We start from the raw sequence: 25,392 nt of genomic DNA on the forward strand, positions 1-25,392 counted from the left end.
ACGATTTGGAGCAGACGATTTTTCGTCGCCTTGTTGTTGGTTCGCTGGCGGAGCAATGAACACATAAAAGATAGTTTAAAATAGGTTTAGTCGTTTGAAATGTGGTTACAAGAACAGCTTCGCAAAAGTCAACCCAAAGCCCGCCTACAATTGAAAGTACGTCGCAATAAAACGGACGCAAAACGTACGTTTTCAAAACGGACAAACACGAGAATACCACCCCTGGATGTCGACTATTTTACCGCCAATGACCAATGGCGGTTTACAATCTGAGCCGAAACATTACTTTTTAAATTCAGCGGCAGTGCAGTCACGTTTCTTTTTCCGAGTCACTAATGCGCTGAACGCAACAATCACGGAACGGGGGAAATGCGGCGCCGCTTCACTCACTGCAATTGACTTCGTCCTCCCCGTCCTTGCAGTCCTCGTGGCCGTCACACCTGAGCGCCGCCGAGATGCACAGCTTGTCGCCGCAGTAGAACTTGTTCGACTGCTCGCACAGGGTCTTGTCCACTGCGGGGGCAAACGCGTCGAAATGTCCAGCGCAGTTCGCAGCGTGTAATACAGCGAGTGCAGCGCGACCTTGACTGCTCACGTCTGACATTTGAGGCGTCAGCAAAAGTTTGCCCCAATTATATCAGTGTTTGCACTACTACGGGAACAACGGAGCGCCGTAATTAAAGGGCCAGACACATGTGCGGAGAACGACGCGTTTCTGCACACGTTTTCCGGAAAACTCCTCGGAAACCGGTCCAGCAACGGACACGAACACGCATGAAGGCTACAGGACCGGTTTTGGAGGGGAAAGAACGCGTGGGGAAACGCGTCGTTCTCCGCGCATGTGTCTGGCCATTAATAAGAAACCAACAAGGACCATTAATGACAGATGCGATGTGGTAAAAAAATGTATACGGGGGGGGGGGGGAGGGGGGGGAGCGGGGGGACTTTCAGTACAGCCTTTATAGGCAGAAAATTGGCTGGATTGAGTATAGTTCTAAGGTTATAAGGTTAGCGAGTAACGGTCAAGTTTTCCGTAGTGAAATGTTCCGATTATTATACGGAATTATGGGAATACACAATTCACACCGAGTGTCACGCACATAGGCGTAAATAATACAGATAATCTTTCTGAAAACAAAAGAATAAAATTATTTGGAAGGATAAAAACGTTTGACACAGTTTTTATGTTTCTGTCTCAGTAAAGCACGAAATACAGCACCCTATATTTTCCTAATGTTTTCCGTATTACCGTCAAGGCCGAAGAACCTTCCCGACTCCGCACTCCCAATTAACAAGAGCAGAAGCCACCACCCTTCGAAGACTACAGACAAATACGTACCCCCACAGAACCCTAATCCATGCGATTTACCCTACCCAATACCCGTCCACCTGCAATTTCTGTCCAACTCCCGGTACACTGTACCACCAGATTTGGGAGTGCCAGAAGACCCCAGGCCCTGCCCCAATAACCTCCCCCTCCTACAAGCAGTGGGTGAACCGCCTTAGGAGCCCGGACCTTGGGATCCAGAGTGAACTGGTGAAGAGGGCCTCGACCGCCAGCCGAGCTCAGGGTATCCCGGAATAGGGAAGCCCCCCACCGGCGGGTGCCCTAACATCTGCACCAGCTTGAAAAATAAAGATTTATTCATCATCATCCGTATACTCCGTATAGACGGAATTCATACGGACCGTGGTTTGGCGTTTCTGGCGGTCGTAGAGAGATGAAACCGGTGTGAAAATTTTAAAGCGTAATACCGCACCCTATTATTATGTGTTGCGGACAGATAACCTTGTTTTTATTCCGGTGGTGTGTCAGCTAAGGTACAAATTTTGTATTCCCATAATTCGGTATATACGAAACGTTTCAGGAGGGTTGTTTTCCTGCACAAAAATAAAGCCTCAAATAAAAGCCGAATACCTTAGAAGCACTAAGTTAACTTCGAATTGAACAAACGTTATCTTCCGCCATTGAGGCTTACAGATCACAGTCCGGGGGCGGTATTCTCATGTTTTGTCAGTTTTGTGTCCGTTTCAAAATTGTCCGTTTTGAGCAAGCCCTGATTGGCTAAAAGCGAACACCCGGATGTGACGTATTGCAAGCACAGCGGAGATATGAGGCGCGGCTTGTCGGAGCAGACGATTTTTCGTCGCCTTGTGGGTTCGCTGGCGGAACAATAAACTGATAAAAGTTAGTTTAAAATTGGTTTAGTCGTTTAAAATGTGTTTGCAAGAACAGTTGCGCAAAAGTCAACCCAAAGTCCGTCTACAACTGGAAGTACGTCACTATAAAACGGACGCGAAACGGACGTTTTCAAAACGGACAAACACGGGAATACCGCCCCAGCCTCCAGGTAACGTCGGACGGCCTGATTTAGAAGCGCTTGCAGGGGCGGGAGGAAGTGATGGGCGAAGGGACTCACCGCATCCGCTTTCGTCACTGCGGTCCCTGCAGTTGTAGATGCCATCGCACAGGCTGAGCGGCTTCAGGCAGGCGCTGCTGTCGGGACACATCACTTCGAGATCGCTGCACGTGGAGTCCACGATCTCTGCGAGGGACAAAAAAGAAAGCGCCGGCTGGTCACGCGGCCCCCGCACAGCCATGGTTGCAACAGAGCACAGCGACTGACGATTGTCTAAACCCGGTAGACGGCAGAGCAAGGCTGGATCAATCGGCCACACGTCGATCGATTCGGCCTCGCGCTCCGCTGACCATCTACTGTAAGCAGCCTGGTTATCTGCTGAGAGCTCGGATCACCAAGTTCCTCGAATAGGACCAACTATCTGAACAGCGTGGTATGGGCCAGTATTTGTTTTGTCAGTGCATGCATGCATTCTACGAAAAGGCCGAAGGCAACGAAGAGTAGAGGGAAAAAAACCTTCGGCCCACTTAGGTCTGCTTGCGCGCTTTAAGGCGAGAGCATTATTACTTTCCGTGGCGATTACTTTCCGTAAAGACTTCATTACTGCTTCATCGCGTTTGTGCTTCTTTTTGTCGCTTTCGTTTCTTTGTCTTTTGACCCGAATCCCTTCGACAGGCAGTCTGGCGACTCTCTCATCACGCTGCAGCTTTCCAAGAGTCAGTTCTCCGTGGCTGCCGTGCGCCTGTCCTGCTCACGTGCCGTCGCGTTCACCTGCCACGCGGCGGACGCACTAGGGTAACTATTGTGGCGCCGCTGAAAGCATTCTAAGTTACGCGGCTTCAGCGCACTCTTCTTTTACTCTAAAGACACCGGTTCAATTCTTATACACGAACTTAGATGGGATTTGTATTTACTCTGTATAGCGGCGTCCATTTTTTGCACCAGACGGCAGCAAAAAAAAAAAAAAAAAAAGAGGGGGGGGGGGGTAGAAGGGGGCACTTAAACCTTTCGCCTTAAAAATTACAGAATAATTCGTTGCAGGCCCGTCATATGTAGGTGCGTAAGCAGGGGCGAGCGTTCCCGACACGAGGTCGAACGCTCGCCACGCAGTGTCTCGGCTCCGCCGTCCACCGGGTTTAAGGAATACACAGTGCAGAGTGTTTTCCTACCGCAGTTCTGTTCATCTTCTCCTCCCGAACAGTCGCGGATGCCGTCGCATTTCGCCGAGAACATGACGCATGAGCTGTCCTTGCACTGGAAGTTCTCCCCGCAGGTGTCCGTGCCTTCAGGTCACACAAGTGAAAGAGAAGAGAGAAAAAACAATCAGGACGTCACCCTACGTGCGAAATACGCCGGTGTTCTTTTCTTCGGAATCATAGTTCAAGGTTGCCGGAGGCGAAGTGCTATGAATAACGGGGCGGTCGAGGTACAGTCTCCATTGAAGTAAGGAAACTAATTAATCACGGCATATCGCATTACGCCCAGCTAAGTGCCCATAACTTCCATGAATTACGTGTAGCTACCTTTTCAGCTTTGCCTTGGGCCCACAAACAGATAAGCGGAGATTCTTAAGAAAAAGTTCGCGGAACATTGATGAGATACGGACAGGCTGTAAAAACGCATTCTTGGGAAGAGAGAAAGTTAAACTATGACTGGTCAAACGAAGCCAGCAAGTTTGACACAGCCAGTTTAAATAAGTCAAATCTGTTAATTATCAATACGATGTGTGGACGCGACTGATTGGATTCTGAAGTGTGAATTATTTACCAAAACAACGTTATTCTGTATAAAGACAAGTTTGCCGTAACTGATCAAAAAAGGCACTAACACTCACGTACTCACGTGAGTGTTAGTGCTCCTGTATATACTGTGTACCCATATCATGTTTGTTTAATAAAACTTATTTTCAATTCAATTTCAATTCAACGTACGGAGCGCAGTATATAGAAAAGGCGCATTTCTTCTACTAGCGACTCACAGTTCTGTTCATCCTGTGCTCCTGGGCAGTCTTCAAATTGGTCGCAGAGGAAGCCGGTCTTTAGACACGTACGAGTGGGGTCTGCCGTACAATAGAACTCCTCTGTAAAAGGAAATACAACGACCGTTTCAGGCAGTTTTCGTGACTATGGTGTGCTTTGTTTTAAAACTGCACAACGTTACGAGAAAGAAAGATAAAACAATGTTTACTTACGTAGCGGCAACGTGACTTGCCTTCATCAGAGTAAAGTTACATGATTTTGGACAGAGCAAAATCATGTAACTTTACTCTGATGAAGGCAAGTCACGTTGCCGCTACGTAAGTAAACATTGTTTGTTATTGTTCTTGCTGTGTATCCGACTCTTTACTTATACTAATTCTGCGCGCTTTGTGAGTTTATCTTTCTCTAGATTTTTATATATATATATATATATATATATATATATATATATATATATATATATATATATATATATATATATATATATATATACTTTATTGAAAGCTAGCCATGCAAGTATCAAATGCAGCATTCTAATCTAGTATGCACTCGCGGCTGCTGACCTACTCAAGAGGTAAATGAAGGCCTGCATTCGATTTCGAACGAACATTTTGTCGCACGCGAGGGAAACCACGCGCAATGGTTCGTTCGGACTTCGCACATCGTGTGCTCCCTGTAGGCGCTGCTTTAGCAAATAAATAAATAAATAAATAAATAAAATTCCTTATTATTTTTATCCATTTTTGTTGGCACATTAAGTGTGTGTCATTGTATTTTTACTCCCCTACTGTAATGTCCTATGGGCGAAATGTAGGTAAATAAATAAATAATAAAGAGAAAATATCACGCGTTTTTAAGACCGAAAAAATTCATTTGCCGCCACAACTTTGGCTAGGATGGGGAAATTTAAAAATTCGCAGTTGCATGCCCACCGGAGCGCTACAAAAACAAGCCGAACGGGAATGAAAAGTCAAATCTTATGTAGCAAGAACATTTGTCTGAGTGAACAATCGCCTCGTTTGCCAATCCTTATGTTACGTTCAAGCGAGATCCCGATTCCAAACACTCACCCGCCGAGCACTGCTTGATCATGTCCTCTGTAGGCATCGCCATAGACTGGTTGTCGAACTGGGTCCCAGTCGTGCCAACGTGCGTCGTGTTGTCCCCTTCCGTCGCCACGGTAGTGGCGTTATCGTCTCCGAATGTGAAGTTCGCCGCATTCAATAGCGTGCTAGCGGCAGTCATGTTCCACGAGTCCAAGGTGCTGTTTACCACGTCGGCACCGTCTTCCGACAGGGTGTTGTTGTTCATGAACGTCAGGTTCCTGCCCATGGCGAAAGTGCGGTTGCTCACGTTCACGCCAGGGTCCACATCTTCAATGGACGACCTGTTGCCGAAGGGAGGATACGTCACTGTCACGTTCATCGCCTCCGTGGTGTTCGCTTCGGCGGTCATCGTAGCCGTCACCGGGACGTCGGTGTCCGCATCGACGAGGGTCACATTCACGCTGGGAGAGTCTGTCACGTTAAACGGCTCGGTGAAGGTGTAGAAGATGGGATCCATCGTCGTCGAAGCGGTTGCGTTCAAGTCACTACTGTCGGTTCCGTTCATGCCGTCACCGTCAATGTACCTGTACCCAGGTGACATCTCTGTCGTCGTTGCTTCAGTCGCAGTGACGTTAGTAAACGTCGTTAGTGTCGGCTCAGTCACGTTATCGACAGTCGTGGTAGGCGCCGCGGAAAACACTATGACGGACGGAACTGTACCGGGAGGTTCCGAGAAAGTTTGTTCCGTGATGGTCTCAGAAGATGGTGAAGGGGTGGACGTCGCTTCAGCTGTTGCCGCGCTTGTAGCTGTGAAGGGAGCAGATGTCCCAAGGTCGGTGGTCAGAGGACGTTCCACCGTGAGGCCAGAAGTGGTCGTCTCTCGCGACGTGACGCCAATCGTGGTTTCGCTTTGTGTTGTCGTCATGGCGCCGGCTGTAAGACTGGCCTCCCCGCTAGATTCCGTGGAAAGCGTCCGAACGGCCGTCTCACCGCTTTCCTTCGTCGTCGTGCTTACATACACAGTTTCCGGAAGCGAGGTCGTCGTCACTCCTGTCGTTGACTCGACGAGTTTCACTGTCGTGGCCTTGGACGTCGGCACTGACAATTCAGTTGTTATAGGTGCCGTAACGCTGCTCGTGGTCGTATCTGGAAGAGTTGTTTCTGCGGTTTGGCCGGCAGTACTTGTTGCATCGGGCGTCGTTGCGAGACCCAGAAATGTGTAGGATGAGTCGCTCGTACTTGACGTCGTCGTTACTTCTTCACCCGCGGTTGTCATGACGTCCTGGACGGACGCAAATGTTGTCTGCGACAGGTTTCCAGGTGTTGATCCTTCAGTGGTCGTTACCGAAGAAATGGGAATCGGCGTCGTGGTAGATGCAGGCAACATTGACACATCTTGGGAGGGTGTAGAGACATCTCCAGTGAGCGTCGTCGGTGCGTCTCTTGTTACGGGATACACTGACGTCGTGACTTCAGTAACTTCGTCGCTGGGCACAATTGTCGTTATTCCCGTCTCTTCATCTACCTTAGTTGCTACGGCTGCCGATTGGAGAAAGAGATCAACGTGAGAACAAAAACATAGCATTAGTATAGATGCATGTACTTCTAGATTAATATTCAACACGAGGTGCTCGTGCCAGCTAAAATGCACGTAAACAAAAAGTAAAACATAAGCGATAAATATGGCAGTATTAGTAAGTAGCCTGCAGAGCTTGCGTCGCACAGAAAAAACAACGAAGTTTGATGCATCAAGCCTCTAACAAACACAGTTTATATCCAGAATAACGTTAACGCTTAACTGCATACCTTGTTTTACTGTTTATTGCATTCCCAGATTTTTATCCGCTTTACACAGCTGAGCTAGAATGAAAGATACGACTTATGAAAAACACGTGTCATGAGGTTGCTGCCTGCTGTAACAAGTTTACGTTCTAAACGGCATTACGATAAACTGTGTGTAAAAATAAAATTAATGCGCTGTAAGCGATAAGAAGTCATAATTAAATCGGCTAGAAGTGCAAGCGGGTGCGGCTACTGCATGCGAAGCTGGTATATTCGATAGGCAGTGCATGAAAGCGGAGGCTTGTCCATTTTATTGCCTCCTAGCCGGTATCAAACACGGAAATAACCAATGTTAGAAGCATGCATACTAATCACAAATTGCGAACAAGGGAAAAAAAAAACGAAGCAAATGCTGTTGTTTTGATGCTTTGCAAGCGGCGTTCGTGGGTTCTCAGCAGCAGAAGCGTGAAAGTAGCCACTGGATGGTCCACCGTGTTTCTTTGCTCGACTAACGTACGTCGGAGACATAAGACAGTACAAAATAGCGGCAGTACTGCAGAGGATAACAAGACGACTAAACGGAAACCTGCAGACCTCGTCCGGATATAAGTTTCAATGCGCACACGCGCACATCAACTAGACAGGGCAGAAAGCATGCAAAAACGTCTCAATACATTTCTACTGGTTTATTTCACATGCTGACACCTGTAGCCTGGACAATATGCAGGCTTCGTTCTACCAACACGCGTTTGCTAACTTGATGCACATCAACCTCGCCAAGATGCTGGAGAATGAGCCGAGTCTGAGATGGTCGCCTCTCCGGTTAGCTTCGCTGCAGCATCGCTGCTTGGCGACAGCTGCTATAAATATTCGGCGCACTTGCTGTACACGTTCTCAGCAACGGCTATCCGTTTACTTCTTTCTTTCTTGCTGATCATCCGACTGACGCTGTGAGTCCGCAAAAAAAGAAGAAAAGAAACCGAGTTCCCACGAAATCTTGGCGCATGACCTAGTGGATGTTACCGCGTGAACAATGTTTTTCACTAATGAAGACGCAAAGGAGCGTAGCTTTGTTAATCGCACTAAGAAACACCGCTGGTCATACCAAGATGCCTTACGAGCTTTCGACATCACTGGGGAGCGTTTGTAGTGAGAACTATGTCGCTTTATGGCCAACACAAAAATTCAATAGTGATCTTCTTATAACTTGCTAGCTCTGTGTACGAAGAATTTCCACGTAGAATGAGATATTGCATAGCCTGAGCCATTAGCACTCCCATGCTATCTGACGACAACTGACATCGTACAATGAACAACGCAGCCTTCATTCTGTACCTGAGAAACAACTGACAAGGAATCGTCTGACGTGAAAGAAGCAGTACCTATTGGGAAATGACATAAGGCCTTAATCTAAACTAGAATTCAGTTAGGCGAGCAAAGAGCCACATTGGACTGCTTGGTAGCGATATGGGAAGCGGGTTTGCGGTGGAGCACAGAGATAGCGGGGGATTAAAGCGCGGCAACATCTCCTTGAAAAATGCCTGGGGCCGCTTCCTCCTCCCCCGGTTTCCTCGGCAGCTCATTGGCTGGATCAGCTGCCGCCGGTGACGTTTTCCGAATTGCAGCCAATCACGGGGCCGCGAGCGGCCAGGCAGTGTTCAAGGCGGCGTCGGGCGCAGTCTCGCTTTGCTCCTCACCGGGTTCGCACGCGGTCTCATTGATCCTGTTCGTGCCGGGCAGGCAGAGACAGGTTTTGGTGTCACTCAGGTAGTCCCACTGGCATACGCTGCCCAGGCAACCGCCATTGGAGAACTTGCACCAGTTCGTCACGTCTGCGTACCGGACACCAACTCAGGCGCTGCTACTCCGCCTCACAGCCACACCACCGCCACCACCTCTACAACGCACCACCACCACCACCACTACCGGCTTCACCGCTGTACAAGCCACTCCAGAGTTCAACACCCAGGCGTCACACAGCAGGCGCGCATTTCATTCAGCAGCCCTAAAGACTCGGCGGCAGCGGAGAGAGCAGCTCGTAGTATATATGCGGCCGACAGCGGCACTCGATGGGTGTAAGACAGCAAACTCTTCGCAATAAAGAGCACAGGTCCGATAAAAAGTTTGGCACGCAATTTTTCCACACCACCCGGTATTGTTTTTTGAGCGAAAGCTTTCTGCGTGGGACCAATTGCGTCCTGTCAAAAAACAAATGCATTTCGTATGGACAGGTTGGTCGACCGAGAAGCTCTGATAACATCTTTGGACACACGGTGCGTGCGTGTAACAGGGCTTCCGTTGCGTCAAAACGGTTACTTGAAAATAGCGAAAAAGAACGGTTCTAGACAAGACAATACACGCATCGATCGTGAAGAAGCAGTACAATAGTATACGTTTATCTGATAACATCAACTACGCATCGGTATACATTTAGATAGTTATTCGATGTGTGTACTTAGTGCGCCAAAAATCGTCGCATGGGTTCGTCCTTCGCCAGCGATTTGGGTGTTTGAAGGTTTGACGATCGATGGGACGCACCTACAGCGAAGGTTGGAGGCACTTTTAGCGAAGGTTTGACGCAATTTTGATGTTAGGAAGCTTTCGCGCTTCTCTTATCTTTCTTTAGGAAGGGATGGTGATTTTTTTTCTTTAATTTGAAAGCCGTTTGCTTCCTCATGGCGTTTCAATTAATACCAAGTTAGTGTAGCGACTGGTTTTGTCCTGCCCTCTGCGGTAGCATATTTGGTCCGCGCCGATGAAGTTCCCGAAGGCTCTTAAAGTTCTGGGGTTATCTTGTTTAATCTAGTGGCGATGATGTTTGGTTAAATTTCGAGCATACGATTTGCAGGTTATACACTATTTACATGAAAACAGAGAAACACTTAAATACACTTAGTTAAACATATCCGACTCACAAGGGTCTCCTGGCGCCTGCCCCCGTTCGCTCTCGTTCGGTCGACTCTGTCGTCTAGTCTCGGCTCAAGCTTTACATCTCTAGCTTCTATGTCGTGCCCAGAAACACCAAACACTTCAAAAACACAAAAACCACGCCTCCAGGGCCGAATCGCAAACGAGAGTGAGGAGGACCTATTAACTAACCCACATTAGGCTGCTGATCGGCCACAACAACCCTAGTTTTGTGTACAAAAATATTCACGTGACCCATTCGCTCACTCTCATTGGGAAGCTCCAAGGTATTTATCAAAACACAACTGCAACACCAATAAGACCAACCAACTAAAAGCAACTCTGAGTGCTGACCATCGACTCTCAGGCGGCCCGTCTAAAATATTGTCCACATAGCTCACGCCGACATTGTGCCCAACGCCGGCAAAATTTCTTTTTTGTCAACACGCCGCACGCATTACGAAAGGAGCTCTCACTCGCTCATCACATACGCCGTCCTGGCGACACTCTAGACCCACATCAAATCGTGCGCACACCTCGTAACTTCTAGCAGTACACCCAGGCCAGAGTTATAAGCGCGCTGCTCTCTATTCACAACTCCGACCCCTCGGACTAACTTCAGAGTTCCCGTCCGTTGCGGGCATAACAATGGTGGTATTCAACGTCGCTGAACTGTACAGATGCATACTCTACCTGCTTCAGCTTCTGAGGACTATTGTGGGCCCTCTCTTGCCGGGAAAAACACAAAAGGAAGTGTAGAAGGCTCCGCAGAATTTCCTCGCAAGCCTAAGTCAGCTCGGCCGACTTGGAAACGAGCACAAAGTAACTACACCGGCTAAACTATAACTGAGCGACCAGGGGCCTTAATTAATTAATTGATTAATTAATTAGGAGATTTGAACTTAATAGGCTGCCCCGTCTAAGCCACTCTTAAACAAACAGAACATACCTTCCTCCCAAAGTGGGAAAAGAGCAAACATGTCGTTGGCTTCGCGACATTGGAGTCAGAACTGTGCACTTGCGTCTGCGTTTTCGACCTCCGTTAACCATGTTTATCAGTCAAAGAGTTTCATACCGTTGACTAATCAGACCTTGATCAAAACGTAAGTACTAACGGCGTAAGCACGCTATTCCCCAGCAGCCTGCGGTGCCTGCAAGTACCATAGTAAGGCCCCGCGAAATGTTATTCGCTCTTACATATGGGTGAAACTGCTGCTATTCGGTACGTCCCATGTCCGCGTTCACGGCTCGACTGTTGATTTCGTAGCGAGGCTGGTATACCTCCGCACAATATGTTTGAAAAGGTACATGGTTTCACGAGATCAGAGGCATTTGCGCGCAAACTGTCCCGAGGTATGTGCCAAGAAACCTGTGCTTGATGATATATACGCCTTAAAATGACGCCCTAAAACGTCTGCACAGCCGCATTTAAGATTATATAGTCATTTTAAATTCTGATTATCCCGACCTAGGGTTATTCTGGTTGGCTGATTGTGGAGGTGTTTTTCTTGCAGCAACCTATGGTAGCGTTGGGAAGATACGTTGCTCCGGCTTCTTTTTCATTGCTACCAGAGCTGGAAAACTAAACAGAATATTCACATGGAGAGAACAAAAGCAAAAGCGAGAGTTAGTTCCATATTTGAGTTGCCTCATTGACTCATATATGTGATTACTTATCGGAACAACATTCAGTTGTGCTGAAAATCGGACAAATCAGAGAAAGCCAGCAGCTCAGTACGCTTGGCTGATCTTCTATAGATGGCGACACACTGGGGACCCTTAACAGATAGCGCGATTTTTTAGCCCTAGCATGTAGCTAATCTAGGCCGTCCAACACCCCTTCAGTGCAGTCAGCGTTAGCAGCAAAGTGGTGTGGTTGAAGCGTCTTTCTTCGCCCTTTTGTTCCCCCGGGCCACTCCTCCAACCGTCGTTAATATGGCAGGGCTGCGCACACCCAATTATCCCATCCCTTGAGCGCCCAGCTCCGATAGCATCTGAGGAATTCCATACCTCAGCAGCGATGTTTTTCGCTCGAGCCCGTGGCGGTATATCGCGTATACGCCGGCTCGTCAACAGGCCCATCGAAGCCGGCGCCGATCGCGTGCCGAATACCGAAACGTAACAGGACGACCTTGCCGATCCAAAGCGTAAAAGCCCTGTGAGACGCCAGTCGAGCGCGAATTGCGTTAGCGGGCAGGAATTAGCCGCGTTGGCGAAATGTCTCCGCGTGTGGTGGGCTCTAATTTTTGCCTCCCCGGCGTTCTCCCTGCTCCTTCTTTCAACGAGAGAAGAAAAAAGGAGGAGGTTCTTCTCTTCATTGTTCCTCCAGAGGCGGAATGTTGCGATTAAAGCAGTTTATAAAACATTGCCATAGCATCGGTTGAGAAGGGTGCACGTGTTCCTGCGAGTTTCTGGTGGAGGGAGCGGTATGTGCTTCGCTTGCGGGCCATCAAGGTTACACCGCAAGAATGTTTAACGCTGTTTAAAAGGGAATCGTGCAAACATCTAGTGCCTTGAACTCGGCGCGGCGTCCCGCCGTCGATCAAGGCTAAGTCACAGTCCTGCGGACTTACGACTTACGACCCGTGTCTGTTTGCTTTTCGATACCGGCGTAGCACGGTATCTTGGAGCACGACATTCCAAGAGACGTGTTGAAAGAAAGGTGCTGCTGTCTGTATAGACGCTCGACTGACCTGCAAAGCTGTTCTGGAGGAAGCAGAGCTAACGCTTGAGGTAACTGGTAATACATATTTGCAAGCACAAACGTACGCGTTGTTTTCGGAGACCAAAACGCAATCGTGGAGGAGGCAGCCTTAACAAGGGGGATGAACGAAAACTGCGATTTTCCAGAGTTGGTAATCAATTAGCGCATGTGGCACAAGGGTGGCCAAATTTAATGGCTGTTTGTGGAAGTAGCACGTGGATGCAAGCTTTTGGTTCCGAATTACTTACTGCTACCTTGAATGCACTATAAAGTGTGGAATAACGTCTGATGATAACATGTCCCACGATAGAAGGGTTTTGCCAAGAAGGGTTTTAGGGAAACATTTTTTGCATGAAATATTTGTGCTAATTAAGCGATTCTAAGATATTAGCATTAGTTAATGCAGGACAAACGACTTTTAACAATAAATATTGAATGATAGAATTGGGCAAGGTATGCATACCAGTGCGTCCTGTTTTTGTTGTTGTTGTTTGCGTTTTATTAAACGAATAGCTGCAAAAAGAGATAATATTTTGAGGTTATGTTATTCACACGACTTAGTGCTTGACCAGCCACAAAATTACTTGATTAGAGTCCGACAGATTTTTTTTTCGTTGCTTTAAATAACATCATAAATTGCTAATTTGGTTTATATGGTTTTGATACTTATAAAACATGCTGAAATCAGCATTGCTCCCTCATCTCGTGAACATTGTTTCACTATCCCACCTTTGTACGTTTTTTTACTCTAGTGCTTTGTACATTTGTACTATTATAATACATTTAAATGTTGCTACCTGGTGGCGACAACAACAGTTTTGTTTCCTATTTATTCTAGAAACATGCTTCTTCTGTTGCGTATTTTTTTAAGGATGTGTGCGTTACTGAATATGCCACAGAAACTTATAAACATATCGTGTCAATTTGGCCTTCAAAGCGGAATGGTGACTCGTGTTCCCGCTTGACATTGACCGAACACAGGTTCTAATCCCGCTGAGTTAGAGTCAGAACCACGGAAAGTTGAAGCAAACTCGCCCGCACTTGCTGTTCAATTACGCTATGCGCACTTATAGCCTTTGACTTTAGATTTGGCACGTACCCTTGGCGACGATCGACTCGGTGTCTACCGGCAGTCCGCTGAGCGTGCCGTTGTTCTTGGCCAGGAAGTCCCGGATGGCTCCCTGGACCTTGGCCGCCGGCACGTCTCCGCCCACCACAACGAACGAAGCCACCACGCTTCCTTTCCTGGTAGCGAGTGATCGCCGCGCAGAAAAATAAATCAAGACACGTCGCGTAGCATCTTCCTGGACATAAGCTTCACCATTATACACGCAGCTTCATCAGCGAAGCTGAACTAATCGGTATTAACCTCTGTACTAAGTTGCTACAGCTTAACCGAGTTCATTAGGTGATTCAAAGACTTTGCCTAGGATATGTCTGGGACAGCAACCGGTCCCCCCCCCCCCCCCCCCCTCCCACCCACGACCTCGTCACACCTGAAAACCCAGCCAATAATTGCTGATAGGGCCAATACAAGTACTACACGTTATGGAAGTGAATTGGGAGAAATGTCCTACTTCTCCTTTCCTCTGTGTTTGTAGCACTTCTAACCAGCTAGCTCAACTTTAAACTTTGTTTGCAAGCAGTATACTGTTCAGCGCAGATGGTGCCGTATATATCGTACGAAGCGTCGTCATTACAACAATTAACCTGTTGAGTAACGGACAGTTGCATAAAACAACGAAAAAGACAGCACTTATAAGAAAAAAACAAAACAAAAGTAGACAGGACAAAAATGTAGGCGTAATACCTGTACTTCAAGATGTCCACCGTTTCGTATCGGTATCCAAGACCCTTGAGGATGTCTTCTAACTATGAAAAAGGAAAGAAATGGTAGACAGGTGACGTTGTCATCTTAGAAAAGAGACATCTGGCAGCATAATTGGGATTACCGACGCCATTTTGGCCCATGAAACGCGCTAGCAAACTGGGTAATGGTGGTTAGCGGGTTTCGTAAAGCTTGTGATCATTTTCAGACGAACTTTCGGTCTTCTAACCTTATCACCAGTCGTAATTTCTTCGTTGACCACTAATTAAGATTACAGATGCGAGAGAAGGAAAAAAAAAACGCTAAGCCTTCACAACGTTTTCAAGTCCTTTAATCGTTAAACATACTGGTCCGCTGCCACTATTGCCGCGAAACGCAGCAATAAGCACGCACAATCCGATAAAAACAAGCTTTCAAAATGCGTAAACTACCTCCGTCCTCTCATTCATGCCATTACACCGTAGAAGCGATATAAAACTTGTTAGCCTGTCACCACAAAAATTTAGGTTACCTAGGCAGGACAGGTATTACAGCATTCATAACATACGTATATGGTAATGGAAACCACATTCCCAACAGGGCCTGCGTGTACAGAAACTTAAAGGGACCCCGAAAAGCTTTCTGAAGGTGGCAATCAAATGCATTCAGGTGGTAGAACACATAACGGGGGATTTTTGAGCCAAGTGTGAGCCCCATACGTTGTACAGATAATTTGTAAACAATTTTTGAAGATCGCCTTTCTCAGCCGATGAGCGCGACGCCGCAGCGATCCGACCGCGGCTGACGCAACGGCGACCGCGGGTGACGCAACGGCGAAGGCGCCCCCTGATTCGCCCAATCGCCGGCAAGGTTGGCCGCCAGCGGCGTCACTGCCATTGGCTTCCGGCTGCTCTTCCTCCTTCCTGCGCGATCCCGAGGCAAAGGCGGCAAAGGCGGGTCCGCAGTGATTGACGCGAGCCTAGGCGCAGGAATGTAGCTAGCTGCTTTAAAGGAGGCAGAGAGGGAGGAGGAGTCGATCGGCAAGTGGGGAGAGGTGCCTTTAATTGCTTCTGGCGCAGCTAATACTGAATGTAGATCAATAATTCCAACGGCATTGCATCGCTATATTGGTGCTACGTGACAATACAGGCCTTTTGTAACTTTTACAGAAGGCTTTTCTGGGTCCCTTTAAAGGCTCATCTAATAAACACGTAAGTAAGCGTTGACGAAGCCAAGCCGATCATTTTCATGACATACGAGATTATATGTGGATCAAGTGGCTCCAAGCAGGACGTACCCCTTGCTTGAGCTGCGTGGACAAATTCCTGGCCTCCGTGGACGACCTGTTGTTCAACGACTCGCTGAAAACTTCGTCCGGAAGAGTGATCTCACCAACGACCGCGTTTGGCGCTTGAAGAGAAGGGGGCAAAAAAGAACCAGTCACGAATGACGACCAATACAGGCGCACAGAAAGGGAATCTCCAATGTAAAAGAAGGAAAAAAGTTAAAAAAAAAAGCAGAAATGTTAACCAGGCTATGGCCTAGTTCGTTACTCTACACGTGGGTGACGGGGAGCAGTAGGAAAAAAAGAAGAAAACAAAAACAAGGGGAAAGGTAAGGACGGAGCGTAGAGAGGTGCGGCCTTGACTCTATTAGTTTTGTAGCAACCGGCGCTGCACTTGTTTAATTCTTTCTGGTTGTTACGTTGTATCATTGATACCAGGATTTTTTTATAATAAATTTATCCTTTCAGACGATAAAGTTCAGTAAGTGCCCCTAGATTCTTCTGCTAGTTTTTTCTGCAAGTCAGTTCTTTTGTCAGCAGTGTATTGTGGGTAAAAATCAAATAGCTATGTTTAGTCGTCTAGGCATCAACATAGGCCTATGCCATGAGTTGCAGCTTTGGTGATGCTGCAATAACGGCTAAATTGAGCATAGAACCATGTCTCTCTCTCTCTCTCTCTCTCTCTCTCTCTCTCTCTCTCTCTCTCTCTCTCTCTGTGTCTCTCTCTCGCATTCTCATTGTTCGCACGCCATCAATTAGGGGCAGCGCATTACGATCACAGGTGTCAGTGGTTGCCTCGAGATGGCGCTACTAACGCCATGCTTGCGTTCGCATCGCCAAACAAAGAGGGCATTTAGCGAGAACTTACTTTGCTGTTCACCTAATTGCTTCTTCTGTAGTTAGCATGCTCAAATTACTCATTTAGGCCTCAGTATGCGTCTATATCACATGTTTCCTCTTCAAAGACCACCACGCATTCACTAGAGCAATGGAGCCGTAGTCGCGCTGAGTATGCGGGCTCGTCTCTTATGTCGGAAGCCCTAGAAGGTATACCCGGTCTGGCTATGCAAGTTGTCCGATTAATGTTTAATCCTCGGGATACTCAAGTCTGATCACGTGGTTTGCCCGCGAAAGCCATCTGAGTTCCCCTGGTGACTGCTTTAGTATTTGTTTTATTTGTTTCATAAATTGTTTTATTATTTTATTTAATTTACTATCATATAGATGCAGTAACCTTCCCTACACGCCACTCCTTCCACAGAGTCAGCATTCTCCGGAGCCGGAATGCACCTGTTATTCACAAGTACCGTTACGTGTTCTCCCCACGCGTTGCGCTCAGCGAGGCTTTTGGGCACTATTTGCTGCAGACGGTCAACAACGTCGTATTTCTCGACTCATAATAAATGTAAAGCTTCAAACTTAAAAGTAAATACAATTGTAAAGGCGTGGGGGAATATCGCGTTCTCAAAATAACTCGAACGATTTTGTGCGATATAATGTGTGCTGTTTCTTCACCACGTAGTTATAACGACTTTGACACGCACCAAAGGGAAGGAGAGAGAGAGAGAGAGAGAGAGAGAGAGAGAGAGAGAGAGAGAGAGAGAGAGAGAGAGAGAGAGAGAGAGAGAGAGAGAGAGAGAGAGAGAGAGAGAGAGAGAGATAAACACTGGTTTGCACGAGCCGACGGTGCTTTTACCGGGAACGGGGAAACTGCCGGTCGGGGTGCGTTCCTCCAGGCTCGTGGCTGTCACAGGGTAAGTGACCGTCGACGACTCTGCTTCCTCCGTCGAGCTTGTTGTCGTCGTCGCCATCGCCGCGTCCAAGCCTGATACCGACGAGGGCTCGGTCACCGAGGTCGCCTCAGTCAGATCTGAGCCAGTCGTGGGAGCACCCAGCGTCACCGTCGTTCCCTCAGATACAGCAGTTGTGGGGCTAGTCACAGGCTCGCTGTGGCTCGAAGAAGGCGACGATTCGGTCATAAAAGGCTGGGCCTGTGTCGTTGGGACAGAAACGGTCGTGGATGCCTCGAACGTTGTTGAAGCAGCAGTTGTTGTGGGAGCCTCTGTTGCGGTACCAGGAAATCCCACTAAGGGCGGAGCTGCCGTGGAGGATTCGGTCGTTGTCCCTGGTACATCCGTTATGGCCGGCTCGCGGGAAGTGGAGGGCTCGCTGGACACGGGTGGTGTGGTTCCCGTTGTGGGAATAGCTGTCGTTGAATCGACGCTCGAAACGGAAAGCTCCACTGTGGTGCCGACATCGGTTGCATATGTTTGTTCGGCCTCTGTGGTGGCGAACGAAACATTGGATGCTACGGGAACGCTGGTGGTTGCCGAGGACTCCACGAAGTCGTGAAAAGTGGACGTCACGCTCGATGTGGATGTTCCGTAGAGGGTTGTAAGGTCGTCAACAACAAGGGGGGTCGTCGTCTCCTCCCCTAGGCTAGTCGTGGCGACAGGTGTGGTATGAGGGTCTGTGACCACCACGGGAGGAAGTCGGATAGGTTGAGTGGTCGGTCGATCAGTCGATTGTGTGGTCGCTTGTGTGGTCGCTTGGGTCGTAGGAAAGGCTTCGGGGGTAATGACTACAATGGGTGGCGATGATGGCGGTAATGACTGCTGCGAGGGCGGCGTTTTGGTTTCTTTTGGCTGCGGTACACCCTTGAGCGTCGACGTGCTTGCGGATATGCTGGGGCCACTTGGGTCCACATGAACGGACTTTGGAGAGGACTTAGATTCACTCAGCAGGAACCCAGCTGCGAGGAACGAGTGGCAGCAGAGACAATGAGACAATGGAAACACGCGGTCTCGCTCAAATCGCGGCAGTTGGGCAAAATGCAAAGCACGAAGTCACACTCATGCTAATCAAGTACGGCACGAAGTCAGGCACAGTGACTTTCAGGGATTCGAACGTACTCGTAGTTATATGCACCGTAAATCGCACTATAAATCGAGAACTATACGTGGCACATTGTATATCGCCATTGACATCCTCATCATCAGCCTATTTACGTCCACTGCAGGAGAAAGGCTACGCCCACTGGCTTCCTACCGCTCCAATCTCACCCTGCACGGGTCTATATGCCCGATCCTAATTGTGAATGTTTGCCTTTGATTTCCGATGCGCACGCACAACACTTGCAAAGGTGGCTAGGGCGGTAAGTACGAACGTTAGTAAATTACGTACTTCGCTGTCTATGCGCCCTGGCCTCTATGTGGAGCTTACGGGCAGGTGAAATTTTATTTTATTCTTTTTAAACTCGTGAAAAATTATAGACCGAGCAACCGTGGAGAAAGAAGCAGGCAATAAGGGCGACAATAACGACATGGAGCAATTTTTGCGAGCGACGCTACCGGGGCAGCAGTATGATTCTATGGGCGACAGCGACAAGCGAGAAGAACTGGCTGTCGCGGGGATCCTCCGTCGCTGACCTTTGTCGTGGTGCCCGGTACTGGCCGGAGAAAATACTTCGCATGCAGCCCTAAAGTGGTAATTAGGTGACGTTATACTCTTGCGTCGCTTTTACATGTCACTCGGAAAAATCGCGTGACGTGGTTACGCCCAAAGGGTCGTCAGCTCCAAGCGGAAATCTCACCGAAGGCTGGGGTCTTCGTACACTGCACGAGTTACGTTATGTCGGCGAGCGGAGAGAGACACGTTGTCGTGAGACACGAAAGCATGATTCGGAAGTGTTTGTTGTCTTTCGCCAGGAAAAAACGTTTTCCGCGTTGAAGGAAACAGAATGTGGCATCTTTTCTTGTTTTGGTGGGGACATAGTTACGTTGTGTCTCGCCCCGCAAAATTCAGAACCCTACCTTTCACCCGCACCCCTTACTAAGCGGGCTGCATCGGATTGCGGATCTCAGGCGTAGGTTAGGGATAAAAACAACACCTAGCGACCTTTACGCCATGATGAAAGAATGTCCTACAACTTCCGCTTGTTGATGCGGTCGCGTGACGTAAAAGAAGAAAGGATCGTGCGCGGTTTAGGCAAGCACAAGAAAAGCCAGCAGGAAAGAACTTAAATATTCAAAGTATTCATAACTCAAAATTGGCGCTGTCTCCTTTGAAGTATTCACTCGAATGCATAGGCTGGCCGCAAACACTGATAGCTATGCTAAATTTAGCATCTGCTGATAAATACAAAAAGTGCTTAAAAATCGTAGGAAAGATTACCATAAAACTTTGATCCTCTGCCGTCATCATACATTGTTTATTATTGCAGACAAAGGTTTTTCAGCAACACGTCTTCAATTCGAACAGTACCGCCAGAAAAGCAAAAGAAACGGTAGTGAATTTGTGTAAAGTTGATACAGTATCAAAGTAAGGGGAAAACAAGGAGCGTGGTACTTACTTGCTGCTAACACTCCTACTAGAACAGCGATGCCTAAGATCAGGAGAAGCAAACAGCAGAAGAACATTCGCTTCCACCCGGAACACACTTTTCTCTTCTCTTTTGTTAAATAAAGCTTTTCGCCTCTGAAACAGAAAACGGGGAGGGAAGCAGAACGAAGAGTGCGTCAGAACAACGTGAATGGAGAATAAAATGCTAGTAAGATGCTCTGCTAGTTACTCGCTTGCCGAGTAAATAAACACGCTGTGTTTGACCGCGTTAAACCATCTCTGCCGTAATCAGATCAATAAAATGATTAATACACTACCCAACTCAAAGCTCGAGAGGAATTATCTTCTTTTGTGGCGCCTGAATGCCGGATATTGAAATAAGCAACGTGAGAGCAGGGAGGCATCGGGCGGGTTTTTGGTAACGGTATATCCCTGCACGAAAGAAAGCACGGATGCTCTAGAAAGGCAAAAAAATGAAGAAAAATAAGTTTATTGCATTTTGATAAGCAGAGCAGAAAACCTTCCTACGCCCCTCTTGTTTGCGTTGTTAGCATTCGTTTTTGCAAGCGTAACTGCTAGACTCACAAGTACCAAAGGCTTTCGAAATGCCAAAAAAAAAAAAAAAGCTTGTCTCATTCCCGTGTCTTACAAATCACTTGGCGGCGGCAGCAGGCTGTGAACCAACTCATACTTCGTGCCGAACGTGCATACCATGAGGACGGCTGTAGTGTTGATTTTATTGTGCTCCCCGATAGACCACCCTTAGGTTTCCATCCAAAGAAGCATATACCGCGAACGACAGACTGGATGTGCCACCGGAAATTATTCACTAAACCACGCTCCCAAACCTCCAGTATGATCTCTGGGCTTCGAATCTATCTTCCTGGCTGTACGCCTAGTTTGATACGTCCTAAATTTCAATGGGAAGCCCACCGTGGGGCCTTAGCTTGTTTCCGATAAATTTGGCACCGGCAGTACATCCATTTTTTGTGTGTTTTATTTCCTCTACTCTCGCTTGTATAGGAAAAACAGCTGTGCCATTTCGTGCACACTTCGCCGCTGCGGTCTTTCTTTGGCTTCTCTTTTTGCTAACGCTGTCTAACTTGCATGTCTTCAATTAACCACCCGTCCTATCTGCGAAGCAAAAGTGGGCTCTCGACCAACACGCCCTTATACGCGCCCTCTATTCATTGAAAGGCCTAAAGCAAAACAGGAGAAATTGCACCAAATAGAGTCACGTATCCTCACCCCACCACGAGACAGCCATTACATTGTCCGTGTCAAATGACTCGCTGGGCCCGCGTTTTTAGGACCCCCGCATGGTGACGTGACATGTCTTCTGTCGCCCTCGACCACTGAAATGAGCGGAGGGGCTTCCAATGGCCGACCCAGCGCCCCGACTGCGCGTTGCACGGCGGCAGCCAACAACCACAACATCGGCAGCAAACGGCGATCGCCACTGGCGCACAAGGAACAAGGTAGTAGTCCCGCCGGCCGCCAAAGCCACGCTCCGGCGTTCCTCGCGAATCCGTCAAGCGAGCGTGCCAAGCAGGCGAAGCGTGTAGCGTGGACATTTTACTTCAGTGCTCACGTCACAACGACCTTAAGCGGGGGGTGGGCCGGCGGCAGACAGGTGGATACAACGCGCGCGCCCAGATAGGGGCGAGGAGGGCGAGCCTAAGAGCCGGGCTTTGCCAGAAAAGCGGTGTGATTGCCGCCGCCGCAAAGAAAAGGAAGAGTCCCACCTTGGCGGCCTTGGCTCCCTTGCGATCGAAACGCGCGGCCGGATCAAGCGCCGCGCGTCGACTCGGCCCGTTATCCCAAAGGGTCGCGCCCTTAACTTTCTGCAACAGCGAACCAACGCACCGTACCCTGGCACGCGTTTGGGAGACAGCGTCGTTGGTGTTGGCTGCAGTTTTATGAAATCGCATAGCTTCCACTAGAGTGCGGCCTGAAACGATGGGAAGATTCGCGGGAAGGCATTATGGACTTTAAGCCTGGCTTGTTCACTCTTTAAAGTTGGGAAAACGGTGCATGGGTAATTTCGCTTTCTTATTAGTGGGCAGCGGATTTGAAACGAACAACGATGCGTATTGTGGCGCTGATCGCATCAGAAGAGTTGCGTCCGGCGACGGATGCAGCTTTGCACCGAGAATGGAGAAACCGTGCTTTATGCAAAACCTACTGATTCCTGATGCTATCTGACGCTAGTGCGCCAGACGGGCTTTGCGTAAGGCAATCCGCAGTTGTTGACTCCGCTCCGACCCGCGCAAAATGAATGGCTTAGAGTCGGGACGGTTTGTTACGACAACGTATCTTCTATATGCAAAACGTGTTAGATTGTATTAAGGAAGCCACGAGGCAACCCTTAAAGCTTTCACCTGACTGGTTTTACTGAATCTTTCCGAACACCGTGATAATTGCAACATTTGGGCTATCTCAATGGAGTCCAAAAAATTAGAAATTAGCCTGAACTGTACATAGCAAAATATATGCGCTGATCGTAAAAGCGCCAGCTTTCCCAAAGCTCAGTGCAAGGTTGTAGCCGATGTTAGAAGACAAAAGAAAGATAAGGGAGCATCTAAGCTTCTCAGTACAAGCTCGTAGCCGATGCCAGACGACAAAGAAAGTTAAGGGAGCACCTAAGCTTCCTATTATGGTGTCGGAATGCGTTAGTATGTGGGGTGGGTATGTGACATCGCAGCTATTTGGAACTGGTGAGTCGGCCAGTGTTCTCTGACTTCTGCTTTCATCGTTATAGGCCGATCCCCCTGAGTGGCCATGCGAGAATATGAGGTTGTTATCTTGACGTCGCACCTGCCGTGAGCTTCTCACGGCAGCTGACGTCGTCGTTGGCCAATCCCCTTCTGTGGATACGTGTGAATTGTGGGTGGGTACGTTGACGCCGCAGCCAAGTGGAAATTAGTGAATCGGACGTGATCTTCAGATGGAAAACTCAATAGTTAACTTTAGCGTCTGCAGCGATGGCGACATTTTTTATATATATACTTTTTCCTATTTTCTAGATTGCTTCCCCTGTACGCTTTTGCTACGGCACTTTTTCGTCAGGCGTAGCTTCCTCGTCCGGTGAAATCCGTTCGTTATCTTAACTGTAACTTATGCTTTAAACGAGTTATTGCCAGTATAACCAAGGCTTGAGCCAAATTAATACGTACCGGGATTAGCGGCGTTTGAGCCAGAGAGGCTCCATAGGCCGGCAGGCTCACTTTCGAGTGCACTCGCATACCCCCCACTCACCACTCATGAGTGAGTAATGAGTGAGCCTCGCCATCGTTTTGGACTGGCGAGTGTGAGTGCGAGTGGGTGCGAACCCCATGCGCAGTAAGCCGCGCTCACCACTCGCGAGGGCACGTGCGCTACTCGCGTCATTTGCAGGGCTTACCGCGGTAAGTGCCACTATTACGCCTGTACCCGCTGTTCGCTATTCGTCGCAGGAGCCGCTCGCTGTGATGGTTGTTAATGGCGGGATTGCTTTTAGCTTCAGAAATATGTAGTCACTGATCTCCCGCTCTCGGGCACCCTAGAATTAATTCTCTGGTGGCGCGTTGATTAAGGAGTATGATTTGGATGGCCTTGTGACGTCGTAATGCCCTAATACTGTTCCGCTTCATGACTCAAGGAGGGTCTGCTGCTCACACTCGCGTGCGAAGGGAGACGACGAGCGGTGAGCGCGAGCGCGAGTGAGTGCAAGTGGTGACGGCGAATGGTGAGCGTGAGTGAGTGCGAGTGGTGATGGCGAGTGATGAGAGTTAGTGAGTGCGAGTGGTGACGGCGAGCGGTGAGCGTGAGCGCAAGTGAGTGCGAGTAGTGAGGGCGACTAACGAAGTGAGTGCGTAAGGAAAAATATATTTTTTCTGTGTGAGTGCGAGTCAGTGGCGCTCAGTTTTGCCGAGGTATGCATGACAGAGCTGCTGCCAGTCGCATTCTTGGCGGCACGACTTTCCGACTTAAAGAAGGGTGTGCAGAAGACGGGAGGACATCTCTGCCTATCTGTATACGCCCTGCACTTTCTGCGCCGCGCTATTTCAGAGCCACAATGTAGAAAACACGTTTTTTTTAACATATATGCGCTGTGAATTAACTGTGTGTTATTCTAACACCCGTAACCGTAGCTAGCTCTCTTCCATAACCCCGTGCTATTCCATCACCCTTCGGGGAACAGTCCCTTTGAAGTTTCTTATACACGCCTCCCCCGTACACAATTATCTCGTTTCAGGGCCCCAGGCTCACCCGACTTGGTCAGCGTAACCTATCGAATTCGAAGAAGGTCCTTCACAGTCGTAGTTAACGCATGCTAAGAAATGCGCGCTTAACATCCAGGAGTGGCACTCACCGGAGGAACTTTTTGTGCGTGTTGACGGGGATGAAATACTCCTCGAACATCTTGGTGCCGGCGTCGCCGGCGGCGGCCGTCGAGCTGCTCGTGAGGGGACTAGAGACCGGCACCATGGAGTCCGCGCCGGCAACGCCGTTGCCGTTGCCGTTGGCCACCATGCAGGCGGCCGCCATCAGGGCCTCCTGGGCCTTGGCCGAGTCCGCGAACACGTCCAGCGCGACCACGTCGCCGTTGGTGGCCGGCTTGCGCTGCTGCAGGGACTTGGTGCGCGTGCGCGCCGTGTCGTAGTTGATTACCGCGTCCTCCGGTATCTGGATCCGGTGGTGGTTCAGGATCTTGCCGTTCTGCTGCTGGTTCACGGCGTTCTTTTCCTCCTCGAGGCTCCTCTGGGCGACGTACTGCTGCCGCTGCTGTTGCTGGTTGCTCCTGCTGCTGCGCAGGTTGTTCGGCTCGTCCCCGTGTCCGGACACGAAGGCCGGGTTCACGACCCCTTCGGCATCGTCGGCCGGCGACCCGAGTGCCGGGGACCCGACCGCCGTATTGTCCGTTAGCGATTCCATCGCGTCGTCGGGCGAAGCGGACAGATCGTTGGTCAGCTGCTGGTCGTCATGATGCATCTCCTGCGCAGAGATAAGAAAGCACGCGGATTAAGGAACAAGTAAGCAGTAGTTATTGGCGACAGTGCGGCTTATCGGATTCTCCCAGATTAGAATGATTACGGCCACCGAATGAAATAGGCAAGAGAAGTGCCGTTGTCAGCTTTGCATTTTCTACGTCGTTGCGCCTTTCTTGGGCCATGGTCAGGTCCAGCAACCATGCGGAGT

At 48.8% G+C, this 25,392-nt stretch overlaps 1 protein-coding gene across 4 annotated transcripts in view; it reads right to left on the reverse strand.

The window, feature by feature from the left end:
- LOC144174103 (uncharacterized) overlaps positions 1-25,392 on the reverse strand; it is a 215,246-nt gene that overhangs the window by 31,024 nt on the left and 158,830 nt on the right. For 3 of the 4 annotated variants that reach the window (XM_077702556.1, XM_077702555.1, XM_077702557.1), the window contains exons 2-13: positions 24,566-25,188; positions 20,222-20,346; positions 17,567-18,622; positions 15,883-15,995; positions 14,589-14,650; positions 13,878-14,023; positions 8,865-8,999; positions 5,410-6,924; positions 4,339-4,440; positions 3,530-3,643; positions 2,421-2,546; positions 391-513 (exon numbers count right to left, since the gene is read on the reverse strand). In XM_077702556.1, the coding sequence (XP_077558682.1) occupies positions 391-513; positions 2,421-2,546; positions 3,530-3,643; positions 4,339-4,440; positions 5,410-6,924; positions 8,865-8,999; positions 13,878-14,023; positions 14,589-14,650; positions 15,883-15,995; positions 17,567-18,622; positions 20,222-20,346; positions 24,566-25,188 (4,240 nt within the window). The remainder of the gene's footprint in view (positions 1-390; positions 514-2,420; positions 2,547-3,529; positions 3,644-4,338; positions 4,441-5,409; positions 6,925-8,864; positions 9,000-13,877; positions 14,024-14,588; positions 14,651-15,882; positions 15,996-17,566; positions 18,623-20,221; positions 20,347-24,565; positions 25,189-25,392) is intronic. The other variant, XM_077702558.1, reaches the window with a different exon arrangement.

The sequence above is a fragment of the Haemaphysalis longicornis genome, unplaced genomic scaffold, assembly GCF_048455015.1.
Source record: "Haemaphysalis longicornis isolate Haplotype H1 unplaced genomic scaffold, Haemaphysalis longicornis Haplotype H1 scaffold_3, whole genome shotgun sequence".
In the NCBI taxonomy this organism is placed as follows: domain Eukaryota; kingdom Metazoa; phylum Arthropoda; class Arachnida; order Ixodida; family Ixodidae; genus Haemaphysalis; species Haemaphysalis longicornis.